Genomic DNA, 22149 nt, shown 5'->3' on the forward strand with positions numbered 1-22149 from the left:
GGCCCCTTTAGCCTCCAGTAAGACTGACTCTCATTCTGGAATTCTCTCTGCTCAGGATGCCTCAGCATGAATGGCCCCACCAGTGTGAACCAGTTCAGCCAAATTGAGAAAGTAAGGAGCTTGGAAATCAGGACAAAAGGAGAGGATTTTGTAGACTTGGGACATTTACTCATTATTTAAAGGGCTGTGATGTGAAAGAGCAACTATCTTCTTGTGGGCGGATTTACCATGAAGATCATCAGGTTTAAGCTTTAGGGCTCCTGACTTGTATGGGCCCCTTCCAAGACCCTAATTCTCATTTTAAATCTTTAAATTTGTCTTATTTCACTTAAGCCACCCCCCCCCACCCCACCCCAACTGTATGGTTCTCAGAACTAACAAAACCTGGATCCACTCCTTTCTGTGGCTCCAGAGAGAAAACCAGGACCTAAAATACTGGTGGAAATCTAGAGTAAGGATGTTCATTAACTAGAGGAAAAATCTTTCCGTGGCCAGGACCATTCCACCAAGAGTGGGTTATTCTAGTTGGCACTTTCAACACCTTGCCCACAGTCATTCTTCCTAATAACACCCTGTCTTTCTTGCTAATAGATCTTTGACTTTTTAAAGAAGCTGATAATGAGCCCTTAATCTCAGAGACAGCAGGTTCTCACCTAAACCCCAAGTGTGAATTTTAATTGGTGTAAACCAGTGATGGTATCCCTTTCTCCTGCTATTTCAGGCAGTTAATCCCATTCAATGAGACAGGGTGTATTGGGACGTCCTTCCCTGAATTAAAGACACAGCTTTACTAGGAATTCCCTGGTGGTCCAATTTAGGACAATGAAGCAGGTTTATAAATATAAGACTCAACACTTTTACTCCTGTGGACCTGAGAGTTCAGGAAACTAAGATTCTGCAAACCATATGGTGCAACACCACTCTGCCCCCACAACCCCTGCCAAAAAAAAAAAGACAAGGCTACAGGAAGAGGAGATATTTTCCCCATTCCCTTTCATTTCTGAAACTCAGAAAGAAGAGCTGGAAACACTGCAGCCCTCCTGTGGTCAGTAGGCTAGAAGCATAAAAACCAGAATCAACATACTAAGGATGGCAGAACAGAAAAAGTAAGAGTTTAGGATTCTATAGGACTGTTGACCTGAACCACTATAGGCAGCCAACTACCTTTAGATTACTTGGGTTGAAAAAAAAAAAAAAAAAAACCTCATTTTTTTAAGCTACAGTTAATTGTGTTCTCTATTACTTGCAGCCAAGTGTATTTTTACTTAATTCAGTTGTGTTTAAGGAGACCACATTCTCTGTCTCAGGTAGGAGGCAGTTAGCGGGCTGCTGCTGTTGCTGATGCTATGTCGCTTCAGTCGTGTCCGACTGTGCGACCCCATAGATGGCAGCCCACCAGGCTCCCCCGTCCCTGGGATTCTCCAGGCAAGAACACTGGAGTGGGTTGCCATTTCCTTCTCCAATGCATGAAAGTGAAAAGTGAAAAGTGAAAGTGAAGTTGCTCAATAGGGTCCGACTCTTAGCGACCCCATGGACTGCAGCCTACCAGGCTCCTCTGCCCATGGGATTTTCCAGGCAAGAGTACTGGGTGGGTTGGCATTACCTTCGAGTTAGCGGGCTAATTCACCACAAAACAGGAATGTCGCAGAGGGTATCTATGATTGAAGAGAGGATTTGGTGAGGGGATGAATTGTTACAGGGAATAATCTTTCATGATCAGAGCACACCCTCCTATGACTTAGGTCCTTAGTTTTCATCCACCAAGATTTCATATTTCTTTCAACCTATAACAATCTTTCTCAGCCTATTTCTCTCACCCCAACGCCACCCTTGATGTGCATGCTGTATGCTAAATTGCTTCAGTCATGTCTGATTCTTTGCAGCCCCATGGACTGTAGCCCACCAGGCTCCTCTGTCCATGGGATTCTCCAGGCAAGAATACTGGAGTGTGTTGCCATGCCCTCCTCCAGGGGATCTTCCCAACCCAGCGATCGAACCTGAGTCTCTTATGTCTCCTGCATTGGCAGGCAGGTTCTTTACCACTAGCGCCACCTGGGAAGCCCACCACCTTTGACAGGGGACAGCAAAAATGATAAAGCGGAATGGGAGAAGAGGACCCTTTCTCTAAACTAGTGTGCTAGGCAACAATTTAGGACAATGAAGCAGGTTTATAAATATTGACAGAAATGTTTCCATTGTTTATCAGTAACAGAAAAAGTACAATACAGCTTTCACATATATAAACACTGATAATGCTTGGGTAGAGACAGCCCTGATAGACTGAGTGGATGGCACTCAAGACCAACAGTTTTCAAACAGTGTAATCTAATTCCTGGGTCTCAGGAAAGCTTTCCATGGGGTACATGGCCCAGATAGTTTTTTATAAAAACTTTTTACTATGGAAAAAAATGTAAACCTGTACATAAAAGGACAGAATATTTTAATAATTATATCACCCAGCTTCATGCCCTGGCCCTTTTTGGTTTCATCTATACATGAACCACTTCCCTCCCCCCATTGATTTCTGATGTACAGGGTACTGACTCAGTTATACATATATATATTAACTTCTTTCATTTTCTTTTCCATTATGGTTTATCACAGGATGTTGAATATAGTTCCCTGTACTAGTAGTAGGACCTTGCTGTTTATCCATTCTGTATATTACAGTTGGCCCCTGCTAATACCAAACTTCCAATCCATCCCTCTCCTACCCTCTCCTCCTAGGCACTCACAAGTTTGTTCTCTGTGTCTGTGAGTTTCTGTTTTGTAGATAAGTTCATTTGTATCATATTTTAGATTTCAAATATAAGTGACATCATATGGTATTTGTCTTTTTGACTTGCTTCACTTAATAATCTCTAGGTCCATCCATGGCATTATTTCATTCTTTTTAATGGCTACATCATTGCTTTTTTATTGAGCTAAAATTCAAAGATGACTTATTGATGAAGCTATTTTTAAAAAGTAGAGAAAGAAAGCTTCTCTACTTTAATACTGTAAATGGAAACAGTGACAGACTTTATTTTTTTGGGCTCCAAAAATCTCTGTGGACAGTGACTGCAGCCATGAAATTCAAAGATGCTTGCTCCTTGAAGAAAAGATATGACAAACCTAGACAGCATACTAAAAAGCAGAGACATCACATTGCCAACAAAGGTTCATATAGTCAAAGCTATGGTTTTTCCAGTAGTCACGTACAGATGTGAGAGTTGGACCATCGAGAAGGCTGAGCACCAAAGAATTGATGCTTTCAAATTGTGGTGTTGGAGAAGACTCTTGAGAGTCCCTTGGACAGCAAGGAGATCAAACCAGTTAATCCTAAAGGAAATCAACCTTGAATATTCATTGGAAGGACTGATGCTGAAGCTGAAGCTCCAATACTTTGGCTATCTGATGTGAAGAGCCGACTCATTGGAAAAGACCCTGGTGCTGGGAAAGACCGAGGGCAAGAGGAGAAGGGGTCAAGAGAGGATGAGATGGTTGGATGGCATCTCCAACTGGATGGACATGAGTTCCAGCAAACCCTGGGAGATAGTGAAGGAAAGGGAAGCCTGGTGTGCTGCAGTTCATGAGGTTGCAAAGAGTTGGACATGACAGAGCAACTGAACAACAGCAATAACAACTTTAATACTATTAGGAAAAAAAAAATAGAGGTGAAATCTTGTTCCTATCCCTGAAACTGACCTTGCCTTCTGACATGCTTTACCCAATAACAGAGAACAGAAGTGACTTTGTGTGATTCTGGGCGTTGCCCTTAGTAGGTCTTGGAGCTTCGGTTTTCACTCTGAGGGGCTTGAGTCATTTCAAATACCCTGCTGGAGATCCCAAGACAACCCAGTTGCTCCTAAGAGGCACCCCAGCTGAGATGCCACGCAGATGAGTGAAGCCCTTTGGGCAACTCCAGTTCCTGTTGAATTGCTCCAGCCCACAGCGCAGAGGGCAGAAGCCAGCTGTGCTTACCAAGCCCAGCTGTTCAGACTTGGGGTGGTGCAGGGTCAAACTAGCAGTGCCAGATCCTAGGAAAAGCCCTTCTTCCAGCCAGCAGGTCCTCCCCTGAACTCCTCGGAGCTCTGCCCAAGGTCTGGGGGCCCCTTCAGCTCAGTTCTGTCCTGTCTGACTTGCCTCTGTCCCAGGGCTCTTCCCTCTGCCCCTAACCCCTAGCCACCCTGCTTACCGAGCAAGCCATGCAGGGGCGCGCCTTCACCTCCTTCAGGCCCTCTCTCCAAGACTTTCCTCTTTCCCTACCAGTCTGTGTAAGATCACCAGCTCTGCCTCTGTCCCGGCTTCTAGTTTTCTCTGTGTCATTTAGCAATGCCTAACTCTAGTACCTGGGGCTTCCGCGGTGGCGCAGTGCTAAAGAATTCGCCTGCCCATGCAGGAGACACAGGAGACGCAGATTCAATCCCTGGGTCTGGAAGACCACAGGGAATTGGAAACGGCAATCTCTGGTGGCTCAGAGGTTAAAGCGTCTGCCTGCAATACTGGAGACCGGGGTTCGATCCTAGGGTCGGGAAGATCCCTTGGGGAAGGAAATGGTAACCCACTCCAGTATTCTTGCCTGGAGAATCCCTTGGAGGGAGGAACCTGGTGGACTGTATTCTTGCCTGGACAATCCCATGCATGGAGGAGCCTGGTGGGCTACAGTTACAGTCCGCGGAGTCGCAAAGAGTCGGACACGACTGAGCGACTTCACTTTTCACTTCCAAGTATTCTTGCCTGGAAAATTCCATGGACTGAGGAGCCTGGCGGGATACAGTCCATGGGGTCGCAAAGAGTCCGACGCGACCGAAGCGACTTAGCACGCACGCACGCATCCCTAGTGCCTAAGGAGAACCACGAATAGTGCTGAATTTTACTATCCGGTGACATTCACTTTCTCTTTTTCCTGCCAGCTCTGAAGGCCTACGAGGGCTCTTTATGCCCCGTTTATCCGTGGTATCGCCACTGTCCAGAATATACCCTGGCCCATCTCAGGCACTTCCCTGAATTCTCCGTACACAGAAAGGATGCAACATTCCCTGTTAAGCAGAAATATCCTATTTCCTGCCGCTCCCTTACTGTTCTTCTCGTCTCCAGAATACAGCCCGGCAAGTAAATATTTGCTGACTGAATTAATTTGTTGAAGGGCTGACAGCATGTCCTAGCGGTACCTGACGCCGGACTCCGTCTGCAGGGTTAGCCGCCTCTGTGACAGGACTAACGTGGGGGTGCCGCGGGCCGCACCCTCAGGGGACCCGGCTTTGGCAGCGCCCCTTTAAACCTGCGGTCAGCTCTCGAACCAGGTCGGCATCGCCGCTTTAACCCGAGCATCGCCCCGCCCCGCCATTTCCGGGGCGGTGTCATTGCCCATTTAAGAATGGCGTGCCCCGCCTCTAGGGCGGAGCTTAGGGGCTTTAAGGGAGGGGTGGTTGCGGCTGGGGTCCACCGGGATTAGTGCGGTGGGCTCGCCTCTGGCCGCCATTTCTCAGCGTTTCCCCGGAGCAGCCCCCTCGCCGCCTCGCGCGGCCCTCTCCCCTAGAGTGGCTTCGAGTGGTCGCTGCCAGGTAAGCGCGCCACCCGCCTGGCTCCTCACGCCCTCCTCGCCTGTACCGGGGCTCCGGCCTCGCCGGGGACCCTCAGGCCGCCCGGCGCTTCGAGGTCGGCAGCCGAACGTGTCCCGCGAGGGGCGGGCGGGCGGCGGCCGAGCGGCGGCCGAGGGGCCGGCGCGGAGGAAGGGAGGGAGGCCGGACGGGCGTCCACCTGCGGGCGGACGTGGCCGCTCCGGGACGTACCGAGGACTGGTAGCGAGCGCGCTGGGCTGACGCGCCCTGGAGGCAGACCGGCAGGTGTCCGGGGTGGGGGGTAGGGGTGTGGGGGCTCCGGGACCCGCTTTCCCCTGCGCCCCGCGGCCGGGCCCAATGCATGGCTCCTGGGGTCGGCTTCAGTAGTACCAGCCTTTATGGTTCTGCTGTCTGACCAGTAATAGCCGAGTCTTTTACACCTTTTGGCTACGTTTTAATATCGTGTGTTTGAATTTCAGAGTTAGGGAAAAGTTTCCTTTCATTCCATTTCTGTCCTGTAACAGGTTGCTGAATCTGACACAGTGGATTGTTTGTACATAAGCTAGTTCGCAGGTTTTCTTCTTTAGGTAAAGTTCACTAGGAAACCATATGTGTGATTAATTGTTGAATTAGTCCCTTGCAGATACTTTCTGTTTGGGGATGACTAGGATGAAGGGTGTTAATATCCTGATGGTGTTCGCTGTAGGTTGGCTTATAGCTTTGTCAGAAAGCAAGTACTGGAGACAGGGTTTTAGAACGACCCAGGGTGTTCTTATGGAGAAGGAAATGGCAACCCACTCCAGTATTCTTGCCTGGAGAATCCCAGGGACAGAGGAGCCTGGTGGGCTGCCGTCTCTGGGGTTGCACAGAGTCGGACACGACTGAAGCGACTTAGCAGCAGCAGGGTGTTCTTAACTTGCTGCAAGTAATATTTCCTTGGGGTGGGGGTAGCAATTGTTTATCAAAGGTTGCGTCCACCAGTCACAAGAGAGTGTATACGTGTCACGACAAACTTTTGAATTTTAGGTATGTATGAAAAAGTTAATTTAGGTGGTAAATGGATGACTTCGGTTTGCAGTTTCCCACTTAAACTCTTCCTAGTTCATAGCTGAAAAGTCAGGCGTAAGAGATTCAATACTATTTTAAAAAATGTGTGTGTGTGTGTGTGTGTGTGTGTGTGTGTGTGTATGTATACACCTACCATCCAAAAATTCCAGTGTGTCATTTCAGGCAAGTTCCTTATTGAGCGCCTGATACGCATATTGCAGTGCCTGCTGGGTCACCGTGGGGAACGAGTCAGACTAGGTCTCTCCTTGCGTCTTGGTGCGGCAAATACCCAGTAAAATACAAGTTGGTATGTTAAAGGTTACAAAGAGCACGCTAGGGGTACTAAAAGGAGACCCTGATTTAGAAAGCAGGGAATGATTTTCTGAGGAAAAGACATTTCAGCCAGAAATCTGAAGATGGCCATGTGAAGTGGGAGGCGGGGGTTAGGGTGCGGTGTGGGGGGGCGGTGTAGCGGGCGGAGTTGAAGGGGAAGGGGCATTCCAGAAAGCTGGAGCAGCTAAGGCGGAAAAAAGGGCCCCAGTCGAAAGACGCCTGGGCTGAGTGGAAGAGTTACTAGAGCGGAGCGAGCTGAGGGGAGTGGGCGCCGGAAGGGTCGGGGCGGAGGAGGAGCTGGAGCCGGGAGCAAGGCAGTTAAAGATTGTTAAGAGGAATCTGATTGGTGGTTGCTTAAATCCACTGCTGTGGCTTGGTGAAGGGTGCTGGGAGTGGGGGCGGGGTGGGGAAAAGTGAATGTGGCAAAGCTTTTAAAAACAATAAATTAAAAAAATAAACTTCCTAACATATTAATATATTCTTATTATAGAAAAGTTAAATACCTCTACACGACGCTTTCTAGAGATAGCCTCTTTTGTGTGTGTGTATATATAAAGTGTCTGTGTCAGCTGTATTTTATAAAAACAGCTGTGTTGTATGCCTTTGGATGAACCATTATTTAACTACTTGCGTGTTGGTAGAGGCATTTAACATTTCCTTAATTATGCCCTGAAAATTCTTGTTTCTGTGGCTTGAAGCGCATATGGGACATTTCTTTTTAGGATATCCTACCAGAAATAGAATTGCTGTGTGAAAGGGTGTGTGTGAACGTCATTGTTTTTCACATATCCTTTTCAATACTGGATATCTAGAGTCTTTTAAATGACAAGACAGTGTCTTACATTTTTAATTTGGATTTCCTTGGTTACTGCTGAGGTTGCACATCTTTCAAAGAGTATTTCTTTATTGCATGTCTTCTTTTAGAGCTTGTTTCTTCATATCGTGTCCATTTTCTCTCTTCTGGGTTGTTTGTCTTAACTATGTGCGATAGTTCTTTATTAACTGCATGTTAATCCTTCAAAATTTTTTTTTGCAGAAAACAATTTAACAGCCCATCACCCTAATATAATGTTTGTTTTTTCCTAGTACTTCTTTTACTTCTCTAGCACATCTGAAATTTGTTTTCATATAAGTGTTTTCATATTTTTTTAATTAAAAAACTTGTTTGTGGCATTGAGTTTCAAAATACATAGATATTAAATAAGAAAGAAGTTGTATTTTTCCTTAGCAAGTTAACTCTACTTGTATAATCAATCTTATTTTTATTTTATTTTTTTTTTTTTTTTGAATCTTATTTTTAAGATGTAGGATGAGGTGAAAGAAAACTTGTCTTATAATTCACTTCCTAGGAACCACAAAGTTGTAGTGCATTTTGAGCATTTGTTCCCTTAAAAAAGCTTTTTTATTATGGAAGAATTCAACATATACAGAAGTAGTCAGAAGAATATTAGTTTCTGTGTACCCATCAGCTTCAACAGTTGATGGCGTAACCTGGTCAGTTTGTCTCATCTCTTCCCACTTAACTCCCTTGTATTATTTTGATGTGAGTCCTAGAAATCATATGATTTCTTCTATAAATGTTTCAGTATGTATTTTTAAAAAATTAAGATTATTCTTAAAAAACGTATTTTTAATGCCACTATTTTATCCAAAAGAAAATTGGCAGTACTTTCTTGAGTATCATAAACAATCCACTTGGTGTTCAGATGTGTATGTATATAATTTGTGTCCTTAGAAAGTTCAGATGACAACTGTCATGGTTTTGCAAGATTATCTAATTACATAGGAGTATTCATACTTGTAAACTGAGGTTGTAATTCTCAATTTATAGCTACTGAATTGTTTTTAAAATGTTTTTAATTTAATATTTCAGCTTTTATTTTTATCATGTTTACAAATGCATTTGGTTTAAAACATCAGCTGGTTACGCAAGACTTCTTATAAGTTTTATATATATAATAGTAAATGTATGATTGAAAAAATATTTTAGTTTGAGATAATTTTAGACTTATGTCAAAGTTAGAGTAGTACAGAGTTCCCATGTATCTTTCACCTAGCTTCTCTCATTGACAACATCTTATAACTTAAGAAGAATCTAAAATAAGTCCACACTTTGTGATTATCTCTGAATCTGTAGTTTCCTTTGTATCTCTCTTTTTTTTAATTCGCTTGCTGTTTATTTCTTGAATATGCTGAATTAAGTTATAAAAAACAAATTCATCATGTATGTTTTATGATTGTATTTTTACTCAGCATCTTTTTAGCTGTGGTCTTTGATAATTTCTTTCTTATTTCTACAATGTGAGTTTTGCATAAAAGACCAAAATTTGGAGTCAGAAAATCAGAGTTTGAGCCCCTGTCTTCACTACTAAATAATGGACCTGGTCAATGGTTTAATTTCTGTGACTTTTAGTGTGCTTATCAAAATAAGACAATATTTTTAGGGAGTTTTTCTGAGTACCAATGGAGGTTGTTTACTCCAATCTCCAAAGTAAACATTTGATGCATTTGATGATGAAATGTACTAAGTGGCTAACTATTCAAAGTAGGAATTGTATCCTTCAGGAGCTTATGGTAAAGGAGACAGGCATGTAAATGAATAATTAAAATGGGATTAGTTAGACAAAAATATTTTCGTGGTTCAGTGAAGGTGTTATGGGAATGACTAACTCTTTAGATGTCAGAGAATATTGCTCAGGGGAGATACAGGTAGAGTTAAGTTAAAAGGAGCAAGTAGGGATCCTCTGACATAAGGGGGTTAGAAGCCTTAGGGTGACAAGTCTAGCCTTTTGTAGGCAGCTGAAATGAGACTGGCTAGCAAGGTCCAAAGGGAGCATTGTCCACGGGAAAAGAAGCCTGTGGAGGAGACTGGGCCCAGATGTTATGTATGAGTGCTTTGTAAACTGAAACACTATCCGAAATTTTAGCTATTTCTTTAAGGTATAAACAGATGAATGTACAAATGACAAGTATGGTGGCTTTGCCAGTTCACCTAATTATGCTGGAAGGTGGTTCAGCTGGTAAAGAATCCACCAGCAATGCAGGAGACCTGGGTTCGATCCCTGGGTTGGAAAGATCCTCTGAAGAAGGGGACGGCTACCCACTCCAGCATTCTGGCCTGTAGAATGTCATGGGGTCCATGGGGAGGCAGAGTCGGACATGACTGAATGCCTTTCACTTACATCCTTACTTGTAATGTGTGTACAGTAATCTTTATAGATACTTATGTTTTCATGTAATAGCATTTGTTTATTTTTAAATTAGCTTTTATTTTTATCAAGTTTATCTAGTGGTAAGAGTCATCTGATATGAAGTCTTCTTCCAAAAAAGAGCATTCTCCTGAATTTTTCTTCCTCCTTAAGGCAACCACTTTCATATTTTAAATAATAAGCTCATTGCTGCTTCTTGATTTTTAGTTTCACGTAGTTTCATGAACTACCTATTGAATTCCTACCAGGCAAGATGAGGATTAACTCTGTTTACCCTTACCTGTATTAGCCACCTCCTCTGAGTTATTGTTACTTTATACTTACGGTTACATCAGTATTAATGTTAATATATTATGACTTAATTATTAGCTGAGTCATAAAGTGCACTGTGATTATTTCCCTTTCTGCACAACTTGTTTTCTCTGTTATTTATTTCTTGGCTTAGTTACATGTACTTATTTTTCTCAAACTCTTCTTAGTTTTGGAAGCTAAACTTTAGATTAGCAAGGTAGTTTTTATGATGTTTTCATTTTATATGTGCTGTATTTAACCTCTTAATTATTTTGATTAACTTTAATGTTCTTAATGGAGATAAAGAAAGCATTAATTTGACATTGTAAAGAATTGTTTATATTATGTAGCGGCTTAAAGTCTGTAAATAATAGAATATGTGATAAAAACTTTCATTTGAATTATATTTGTATTTTAGCTAAAATAGGTTATCATTTTTGTGTTAGTACTATAAATGGTGAGAGAAGGAATGAAACTTCTTAGGATTGTTGTTACTATCAAAGGGCACCTTAGTGTATGGCATCGTATCCTAGTGTTTGTAAAGGTATATGACTGTTGTACACATAATTTATTGACCCGAAAGACCTGATGAACTTAATAAATGTTTACCCCTCTCTTGGCAGATTAGCTCCTTAAAACATAGTCCAGAAAGCTTAAAATTGCTGTGAGCTCAGTGCCGTGAGCTCTATTTTATGTTAAGGTCTTTAAAGTCGCCAGTTTTAATTTTTTTCAAATTTACTTGACCAGGTGTTTTTTTAATAACATATCTCTAATGTCCACAGAACGTTACTAAACTACGCCATTTGTCTGAGAGCAGACTGCGGGAGAATACTGACCCCTTTTTTCTCTTGATTTCGCAGTGACAAGATGTTGAGCTTCTTCCGCAGGACGCTCGGGCGCCGTTCGATGCGCAAACAGGCCGAGAAGGACCGGCTCCGTGAGGCCCAGCGCGCGGCCACGCACATCCCTGCGGCCGGGGACGCGCGGGCCGTGATCACCTGCCGGGTGTCCCTTCTGGATGGGACCGACGTCAGTGTGGACTTGCCGGTACGGAGGGCGGGCTGCCTTGTGTGTTCGTCCTGAGGTCACTTGCTTCTTCTGAGCTGGTACCTTCCCGGGGGCCGAGTTCATACCAGCTGGTGCGGTCAGGCGCCGAGGTGCACAGGTGCCTGGATCAGGTGGCCTGAGATACCTGGAGGGATAGTAAATGCTTCGCTGGAATTAGTGGCAGCTAACCTGAACTTTCAGATGTCAGGGCAGTGGCTGACTGAGTCCTCTGTGTGTGTTTGTGTGTTCTTTGGGATGGCGTTTCGCAGTGTGCTTTCTGGGGAGTTCTCACAGTCCTGGTTGAGCAGTTTTATTAAAGCAGTGAGACTGGGAAGAATAATGATACTTACAGGGGTCCCGTAAGACTCATAGTTCTCTGAACTTTTTTGTAATTTTCAAAACACTTTCCATTCCTTTCCTTTCCCAAGTACTTTCTCCACCCTTGGGTGTGCTTGTAGAAATTTTAATGGAATGAAGTGAGGAAAAGGACTTTGTTGATATCCCTCAGCTCTGACGGCCCATCTCTTTCTTCCTAAAGTAGTTTGCAGGATGGTTTTTCCATACACAGTAATCTTTATTTCAAGATTGGATGTTGTAATTATATTCAGATTTGGGTGGTTTTTTTTTTTTTTGCAGTTATGAGTAATCATAACTCAATGTGAAACAATCCAGTGTATTTGAAAGGACTTCACTTATTCCTAGCAGGTCTTTTTCTGAGGGAGGAGAGGTAGCTGTATGCTTTGGGGAGAAGTAGAGTTTCTTTCTGAACTGTTTGCTAATACCAAATCTTTTTCTCATGCCTTTGTCCTGTATAAAAAGATTTACATAACTAAGCTGTAAAATGTGTGATTTGAGGTGTCATTGAATGTTCTAGTATCTTCCCTCCCCATAGATTCTTTTTAGTACACACTCCTTCACCCAGAATGCAATTTTTAAAAAACCCTTTGTGCGAGGTGATGGCTTAAGTGCTGCTATAATATATAGTCCAATAAGTTCTGGAAGATCTTCAGCTCACAGAGTGAGAGGTTAAGGAATTGGATGACTTGTTTTAATGAATATTCTGATTAATTGAATAATTTAGAATGTACTAGTATATATCTTTTACGTTTTAAAAATAATGGCATATGATAAAATTACTCTTAAGACACAGGATATCTTGAAATGTTTTGAAGTCATGTTTATGAGTATTTATTATATTTATACATGGCTCAGTCACTCAGTCATCTCCTGACTTTTCAGCCCTGTGAACTGTAGCCCACCAGGCTTCTCTTGTCTGGAGTTTTCCAGGCAAGAATACTGGAGTGGGTTGCCATTTCCTACTCCAGGGGATTTTCCCGACCCAGAGATTGAACCCACATCTTTTATGTCCCCTGCATTGGCAATATTGTCCAGTATTTCAATATGTGATACTTTGTGAGGATAGTTTGCATATTCATTTATTTGACAAGTATCCTAAGAATTTTATATCCTAGTCTGTTAAAATATTCTTAGGTATGTGGCATAAAACTTGAGATTACTATATAAGAGAGTGGAAAGAAGACTATTACCCAGTGTTTGAAGTATGAAGTCTCAAGTTTGCTGATGGAGGAAAAGATACTAGGAAAGTAGAATTTGGAAAGGAGTTTTTTAAAAAGGCAGTGTATTGTGGAGGAGAAAACAGCACTAAGTTTTAAGGTGGTGGAATAAGTGGCTAGTGACTGGTATGGAATGGTTTCCTTTGCTTGGCGTGCTCAGTAAGGGCCTGTGATGCTTGATTAAGGCCCAAAATGTTAGCCAGCCTCTCTCATGCAGACAATTGTAGTGAAAGAGCCAAGAGTTTTAGATTTGACTCTCTGTGGAAGTAGAATAGTTGCCTTTTCAGCTCTGCAGTGCAGGTGAAACCCTAGAGTTAGTAAATTCTGGATGCTTGTGTGGATATAAAGTGGGCATATTCTCCCTCCCCCTTGCCACAGCTAAACCGCTTTGCTGAAGAAAAAGGCTAGAGGAATAGTGATTTCTGGGAAGAAGAGTCTTTATCTTTTTCTAATTTAGCTTTTCAACCATTAATTTTGGAAATTGAATGAAGCACATGCTTATTTCCCATTGGGGTTAGCATCAGTATTGATTGTGATCTATCAACACGGAACTCAGATGATTGCCCAGGCAATCTATAAGGGATTACCTGTAATTAAGTACAGAAATCTAGGTCTATTCAATTTTCAATTCAATTCAGTCGCTTAGTCATGTCCGACTCTTTGCGACCCCATGAACCGCAGCACGCCAGGCCTCCCTGTCCATCACCAACTCCCAGAGTCCACCCAAACCCATGTCCATTGAGTCAGTGATCTGTACACTTCAAATTAATATATACTGGTAGTAACGGTCATTTTCTTTCTTAGTTCTCCTTTCCTCTCAGAATTTGAGGAGGGATTTAAATAGCTTCTACTTTTCTTTTTGAAGGAACTAATGCCTTTTAGTAAATGATGAAGGCATCAGGTAGAAATTCCTAATTATCCCTGACTTTTAAACTTTCTCTTTGAAAATGCCACAGTATGTCCTTTGATTTATGAGGTTAGAATTGGTTAGTAAACAGCTTGTCTTGTAAAACTCTGCTTTTCCTGAGTTTTAAATTAATAGGAAATAGTTGATTAACCATTACATAATAATTTTTATATATCTACTGGTACAGATGCTGAAGTCTTTAAATTACATAGACCATTATATCTTAAAATAAATGAAAAATACCCCGTGTTCACTAATTGTTCACTAATGTTAACTAAGACTTAACATTATTATTATTTTTTTAATTGTTAATTCTAACTTTTAAAGACTTAACATTATTAAGATGGCAGTACCCCCAAAACTTTACAGATTCAATATAATCTCCAACAGAATATCAGCTGATTTATTTGTGGAGATAGACAAGCTGATTTTAAAATTCATGTGCAATTGCACAGGACCGGAATAGCCTAAACAATATTGAAGAAGAACAAAGTAGTAAGACTTATATGTCCCAATTTCAAGATGTACTATAAAGCAGTAGTAATCTAGATGGTGTGCTTTGCTGGTGCAAGGACCAATGGATCACAATAGACAATCCAGATATAAACCCACACATCTATGGTCAGTTGAATTTTGATAGGCTACCAGAGCCATTCAGTGCAGGGAAAAAGGAAAGTCTTTTCAACAGCCTTTTGTATGTGAGTAACACACACAAAAGAATGAAGGTGGACCCTTAACTCCTATATATACAAAAATTAACTCAGAATGGGTCAAAGTCCTAAACACAAGACTATAAAAGTCTTAGGGGGAAATATAGGAATAAATCTTCATGACCTTGGATTTCATACTAGTTTCTTGGATAATTACACCAAAAACATGAACAATAAGAGTAAATAAATTGAACTTTATCAGAATTATAACCTTTGTGCCTTAAAGGACACCATCAAGAGAGTGAAAAGACTGTTACATAATGAGAGGAAGTATTTGAAAATTATATATCTAATAAGTAGCTGGAATATGTGGAGAGTTGTTAGAACCCAATAATAAAAAGACAACCCAATTTAAAAATGGCCAAAGGATCTGAGTAAACCTTCCTCCAAATAGGATATATGCAAATGAACAAGCACATGAAATGCCCGACAACATTAGTTGTCAGAGAAATGCAAATAAAAACCATACTATTTCATACCAACTAGGAACGCTAGAATAAAAATGTCAGATAACATCAAGTGTTGGTGAGGAAGTAGAGAAATCTGAACCCTCTTATATGTTAACATTCAACAGGAATGTTAACGTGGTCCAGCTGCTCTGAAAAATAATCTGGCAGTTTCTCAAATGACTAAACGTAGTTACCATGTGATTCAGCAATTTCATTTCTAGGCATATGCCCAAGAGACTTGAAAACATGTTTACACAAAAACTTGTACACAGATATCCATAGCAGCAGCATTCTGGATAACCAAAAGGTAGAAACAACCAGCTACCTGTCAGCAGACCAGTGTATTAACAAAATATGTTACATCTGTAAATAGAATACTGCTGGACCACAAAGGAAATAGGACTGATAGCTTCTACATGGTACGTGCTACATAGGTGAACTTTGAAAACACTATGCTGGGTGAAAGAAGCCAGTGACAAAAGATCACACACTATGTGATTCCATTCATGTAAAGGTCCAGAATAGAGAAATCTAAAAGGGGGAAAAATTACATTAGAGGTTTCCTGGGGTAGAAGGGTGAGAGAATGGTGAAAAGGGTAGTTAGGCCCATAGCTGAAGGTTATGAGGTTTCTTTTTGAGGTGATGAAGATTTTCTAAAATTAGTTTGACTGTGTCTTTGAATTGTATACTTAAAAAAATATTTGTTAGGCTATGCCAGGTCTTAATACAGCATATGGGATCTAGTTCCCTGACCAGGTATTGAACCTAGGCCTCCTGCATTGGGAGCACAGCGTCTTAGCCACTGGACCACCAGGGAAGTCCTGAATTGTATAGTTTTAATGGGTAAATGATGTTGTTGTTCAGTTGCTAAGTCGTGTCTGACTTTTTGTGACCCCATGGATTGCAGCATTCCAGGCTTTCCTGTCCTTCACTATCTCCCAGAGTTTGCTCAAACTCATTCCATTGAGTCAGTGATGCCATCCACACATCTCAGCTTCTGTTGCCCCCTTCTCCGCCTTCCCTCAGTCTTTACTAGCATCAGGATCTTTTCTAGTGAGTCAGCTCTTCACATTAGGTGGCCAAAGTATTGGAACTTCAGTTTCAGCATCAGTCCTTCCAATGAATATATTCAGGGTTGATTTCCTTTAGGATTGACTGGTTTGATCACCTTGCTGTCCAAGGGACTCTGAAGAATCTTCTCCAGCACCATAGTTTGAAAGCATCAATTCTGCAGCACGCAGCCTTTTTTATGGTCCAGCTCTTACATCCGTACATGCCTACTTAGAAAAATCCATAGCTTTGACTATACGGACCTTTGTCAGCAAAGTAATGTCTCTGCTTTTTAATACACTGTCTAGGTTTATCATAGCTTGTCTTCTAAGGAGCAAGAGTTTTTGAATTTCATGGCTGTGGTCACCATCCTCAGTGATTTTGGAGCCCAAGAAAATAAGTCTCACTGCTTCCACTTTTTCCTCTCCTGTTTGCCATGAAGTGATGGAACCAGATGCCATGATCTTAGTTTTTTGGATGTTGAGTTTTAAGCCAGCTTTTTCACTCTTCCTCTTTCACATTCATCAAGAGGCTCTTTAGTTAGTATTCACTTTATGCCATTAGAATGGTATCATCTGCATATCTGAGGTTGTTGATATTTCTCCTGGCAATCTTGCTTCCAGCTTGTGATTCATCCACCACAGCATTTTGCATGATGCACTCTGCATGTAAGTTAAATAAGCGAGTTGACAATATAAAGCTTTGTCATAAATGATCTGGTATGTGATTTATATCTCAAAGCTGTTTAAGAAAAAAAACACATAGATTTTTTTTTTTGTATACTTATGTTTTATTCCACTTAAGGTTTTTCAGTAGTTAAGGAACATGATAAAGATGATACATGGCTTTGATTTAGAAGTGATATGGTTGATTTATTACAGGGAAGAGAAGCAAGAGACTAAAGTGTTAGTCACTCAGTCGTGTCTGACTCTTTGCAACCCCATAGCCTATAGCCTGCCTGACTCCTCTGTCCATGGAACTCTCCAGGCAAGAATACTGGAGTGGATAGCCATTCCCTTCTCCAGGGGATCTTCCAGACCCAGGGATTGAATCCGGGTCTCCTGCATTGCAGGCAGATTCTTTACTGTCTGAGCCACCAGGGAAGCCCCTGTACAGTAATAGAGACATAAGATAATGGGGCTGCAGACTAATTGTGGCTGTGAGTTTGCAGTGGAAGAAATGTGTTGTATGTGTATATGGGAGGAGGAGAATGAAGATTAGAAACGAGCAAAATATAATTCGAACTCTGGTGTAGAGGGTAATGTTGATGGTGTAGAAGATCGTAAAAGGGTAGTCGGGCTGTCCTGGAAATAAGGGGTGAAGTGGGGAAAAGAGCTTCAGTGGGATGTGTTTAGAAGCCATATTTTAGAAGGCTTAAAGGAATTATTGGGGACTGTCTTTTATTTTTTGGATGTTTTATAGTCCTTTGTACCTCTTGGGTGCTTAATAAATAAACATTATTTGTGTGTGAGGAAATGCATGAAGGGAAAATGAGGGGTTGGAGAATGGGGAAAAACCAGATTTGGCAGTAAAAGGAAGACAGGAAAACAACACGGTAAAAGGAAGACAGAACACAGCAGGTAGAGAATGGCTGCATGGGGAGATCTGGGTTTGTTTATGTGGATTTATATACACAGGTGGAAATGATAGGAGGAGTGTTCTAGGAGACTGATGGGTAGATGCTATCTTGATGCTCTTAGTCTTCATCAAAAAGAGGATGTGAAGTGAGCACTGGGTCTGAGTGAGGTGATGACCTAGATTAATTTGTTAGGGGAGAAAAGGATATAAGCAATGAGTACTGGTCTAGATTTAACTGAAAAATTGTAGTTTGCCAGAGCTGTGTGGATCTTTGTTTTCACTCTTTGTTTTCTGCTTGGTTCATATTCGGTAGCTGCAAGGTGAGAGAGTATATAAAAATGAACAGGATGTTGACCCTGGGATCAAGTATTTCACATCCATATTCTACACTCTACGGACACTACTGGACCTTCTTACTATTTGCCCAGGCATAGTAGACCACTTTGCAACCATGTGCCTTTGCACAAGTTTATACTAACTAGCACAGGAAGGAGGATTTAGTGTCTGGCTTTTTGAACAGTAACACAGATGTACTGATTCTTTTTTTTTTTTTAATTTAATTTAATTTTATTTTTAAACCTGAAACACTGTATTAGTTTTGCCAAACATCAAAAGGAATCCGCCACAGGTATACATACGCTCCCCATCCTGAACCCTCCTCCCTTCTCCCTCCCCACACCATCCCTCTGGGTCGTCCCAGTGCACCAGCCCCAAGCATCGATGTACTGATTCTTGAAATCAGAGTTCATTGGAGACCTAAAGTACATTCTAAGCAGAACTGCATTTTGCTAAGGCTCAGGTAAGACTTACTGGGGAAATTATAAACCGGTAAAATGCTCAAGTGATAGGAGCGAAGGCTGTAAGACTAAGCAAGAAACAGTTGTTGTTGTTGTCTAGTTGCTAAATCTTGTCCAACTCTTTTGGACCCCATGGACTGTAGCCTGCTAGGCTCCTCTGTCCATGGGATTTCCGTCTCCAGAGGGATCTTCATGATCCAGGGATCAAACGTGTGTCTCTTGCATTAACAGGCAGATTGTTTACCACTGAGCCACCTGGGTAGCTCAGGGAACAGTTAGGAAAAACTATTTTATGCCCTAGAATTTGCACCTTAATCTGTAGAGAAAGAGGAATAATTAAAGGGTTTTAAAGATGAGAGTGATGTTCTATTTTGCAGTTTTAGGAAGAATTACGTTGGCAGTTTCTGCCTCTTGATCTTCTGACTCTTGCCTGTCTTTGAGTGTCTCTGTTCTCAGCCTCACCATAGACTGTCAAGATTCCATATCTTTCTTCATTTTGTTTCTGCCTAAGGTGACAGAGTTGTGTTAACCCTTTACTACTTTTAGGCAGATTTAACTCACCTGCATTTCCTTGGCATTTTGTTTATACTGCAAGGATAACACTCATATTTATTGTGTTTAAACTAGTTGTGAATGATTTTATTCTTACTAAGAACCTTGTGATTGCTTGAGGATGAGAAATACAAGCATATTCAGCTATATATCTCTAGCGGCCAGTACGTAATAGATGTCTGTTCAGTAATTGTTAAATAGAATTGAATGATATACTATGTCAAAAATGTTATTTTCTGTAAACTAGTAAGTGCATAATGAAGTGAAAAATCTTTAAGAAAGTAAGGAATGAGAAAGAAACAAAAACACTAATTCAAAAAGATACATGCACCGCAGTGTTCATAGCAGCAATACTTACAGTAATAGGCAGGACATGCATGCAACCTAAATGTCCATTGACAGAGGACTGTATAAAGAAGATGTGGTACATATATACAATGGAGTATTACTCAGCCATAAGAAGGATGAAATTTTGCCATTTGCAACGACGCAAGTAGACTTGGAGTATATTATGCTAAGTAAGTCAGACAGAGAAAATCAAATACTGTATGATATCACTTATATGTGGAATCTAAAAAATAAAACAAACTGGTGAATACAACAAAAAAGAAGCAGACTCACAGATGTATAGAACAAACTGGTGGTTACCAGTGGGGAGAGGAAAGATGGGTAGGGCAGGCTTGGGGAGGGAACTATGAGGTACACATTACTCTGTATAAAATGAATCAGGATGTATTGTATAGCACAGGGCATACAGTCAGTAGTTTACGATAAGTGTTAAATATAACCTTTAAAGATTGTGAATCACTATTTTGTACTTCTGTAACTTATATAATATTGTACATCAACTATACTGCAATAAAAAAATTTTTTTAAAGACAGTATGTTAAAAAGAGACACAATGGGATAGATCCAATTGTTTTAGGAACTGTTTCCATGGTTGATAGTAACAGATTGATAGTTTTAAAAATTATGATTGAGTCAGGTGTTCACCTACCCAGGATATTATCAAGATCACATTTTCTGTCCAACTGCTGCTAAGCCTGGGCAGGAGAAGGTGCAGGGCTGCCCCTGCCTAGAAAAATCCTGTTGGAGGCTATGCTTCTGTGAACCAAAGGAGAAGGGACAGCGGTGAGCTTGTTGGCCCTGAACTGGAAGCCCTTTGTGTACAGAGGCCTGACCACTCTAGCTGAGTTCAGTAAGTTTCCAGTTGATTTAACCAAGACACGGCTCCAGATTCAAGACCAGAAGAATGATGCAAACCTCAAAGAAATCAAGTATTGAGCAGTGTTGAATGTGTTAGTGAGGATAGGCAGAGAGGAAGGCCTGAAAGCACTGTATTTGAGGAGTACCCTTCAGTGGTACACCAGGCTTCCTGTGGCGCCACCAAGATAGGCACCTACCAGAGCTTGAAGCGGCTATTTGTCAAGTGCCCAGAAGATGAAACCCGTCTTATAAATGTGGCCTGTGGAATTCTCTCTGGAGTCATATCCTCAACCGTTTCCATTCCAGCTAAAGTATTGAAAATTCAGATGGCAGCACAAAACAACACCCTTCAAGGAGGAAAAATAGGCAACTTCATTAACATTTACCAGCAAGAGGGAACAAGAGGACTGTGGAAGGGCATGTCCCTTATTGCTCAGAGGGCCACTGATGTTGGCTGCATGGAGCTGTGGGTTTACAACCTCACTGAGAAGCATCTGATTTTCTTGCGCCTGATGGGAGACATTGTGTAACCCATTTCCTCTCAAGCTTCAGCTCTGGATTGGCAGGGGCCCTGGCCTCAAACCCTATGTGGTGAGAACATGTACGATGAATTGGAGTCCTTCATGATGGCAGACGCCCTGGTTTCACAGGTACCCTGCATTGCTTATTATAGACATGGAAGAATGAAGGGGTTTTTTGCTCTGTGTAAAGGGTTTTGGTCAAGTTGGTTGAGACTTGGCCCTTGGAATATTATTTTCTTTGTGACGTACAAGCAGTTGAAGGTATTGAATTTGTGACAAGACTGCATGAGACATCCTTCTGAAAATGCTCACTTCTGAAATAGCAAAGCTTCCAGTCTTTCCTACTGCTTTACCCGCCACAGATGCTTAGGTGTGAGCAACAAGTGAGGACTGTGTTTGTGTGAATTGCTGTGTCTTGCTTGGCCTTGGGTGCTCTGCACCAGACATTTAATGGTATAAACTGTAACATCCAGACACTAGTTCTTACCATCCAAGTACCCTTCCACATCAAATATAACATGAAATGCATGTTTCTTGCTAAAGAAAACTTGCATGAAGGTCAAGAACTGTAGATCATTTCCTTTGGAGGGAGTAACTCCTGATGCATCTCAGATTGTAGCCGAGACTCCCAGATGTTCTAAAAAAGCTCATCCGAACCATGGAGTAGAGCCTCTGAGAAAGTGTCATTGTTCTGAACTTCTGGGGGGCTTTGGCTTTGTGTCTGCTGAAGAAGTTCACACATAGAGACCTGGTATACCTCAGGCATAAACAATGCAGGATATAGATCCCTGAAACATTGCAGTGCTTTGCAGTTTCTTATTTTGGCAGGGTCTTTCACTTATGGTAAGTGATTTTTAAACCTTTACCCCTTGAGGTTTGTGAGGAATTGTTGCAAAGTATTGATTTCTAAACTCAGGATGGTATAATATGTTAGCTTGGAAGGTGGCAAAGTCTGTTGGTGGGAGATGTTTTTAAGCAAGTTGGGTCCTTAGGTAATGTTCCTAATTTTATTTTTTTTCCTTATTTTAGATTTTAGCAAGTTTCTGTTTCCCAGTCTGTAAGATGAGGATGATAACCTCTACTGATATTGAGAATCAAGTGAAGAAAATAGTAGTTGCTACTACTTGACTTGTAGGATAAGTGTGTTTACATCATGCTTTCATAAAGCCATAATCCAAAAATAAATGGTCTGGTGTATTGAAGAGAATTATTTTATTATGAGTTTCTTCTGAATGAGTTCTTTGATAAAAGCCATGTGAAAGAAAGTGGTTAAGGTTTTATTATGTTTTCCTTAGCAAAAGGTTGCAAGTGAATCAAAGAGTTGGTTTTTCCAGA

At 41.5% G+C, this 22149-nt stretch overlaps 1 protein-coding gene and 1 pseudogene across 5 annotated transcripts in view; both read left to right on the top strand.

The window, feature by feature from the left end:
- Positions 1–5381: 5381 nt before the first annotated feature.
- The window catches only part of EPB41L5 (erythrocyte membrane protein band 4.1 like 5), a 167427-nt gene continuing 150659 nt past the window's right edge, over positions 5382–22149 (top strand). For 4 of the 5 annotated variants that reach the window (XM_006057177.4, XM_006057179.4, XM_006057180.4 and 1 more), the window contains exons 1-2: positions 5382–5546; positions 11284–11470. In XM_006057177.4, the coding sequence (XP_006057239.1) occupies positions 11291–11470 (180 nt within the window). In that variant the 5' untranslated portion in view covers positions 5382–5546; positions 11284–11290. Of the gene's footprint in view, positions 5547–6872; positions 6898–11283; positions 11471–22149 lie in introns of those variants that run through there. The other variant, XM_006057178.4, reaches the window with a different exon arrangement.
- Positions 20344–21837, top strand: LOC112582997 (annotated as a pseudogene).

The sequence above is a fragment of the Bubalus bubalis genome, chromosome 2, assembly GCF_019923935.1.
Source record: "Bubalus bubalis isolate 160015118507 breed Murrah chromosome 2, NDDB_SH_1, whole genome shotgun sequence".
Lineage (NCBI taxonomy): Eukaryota > Metazoa > Chordata > Mammalia > Artiodactyla > Bovidae > Bubalus > Bubalus bubalis.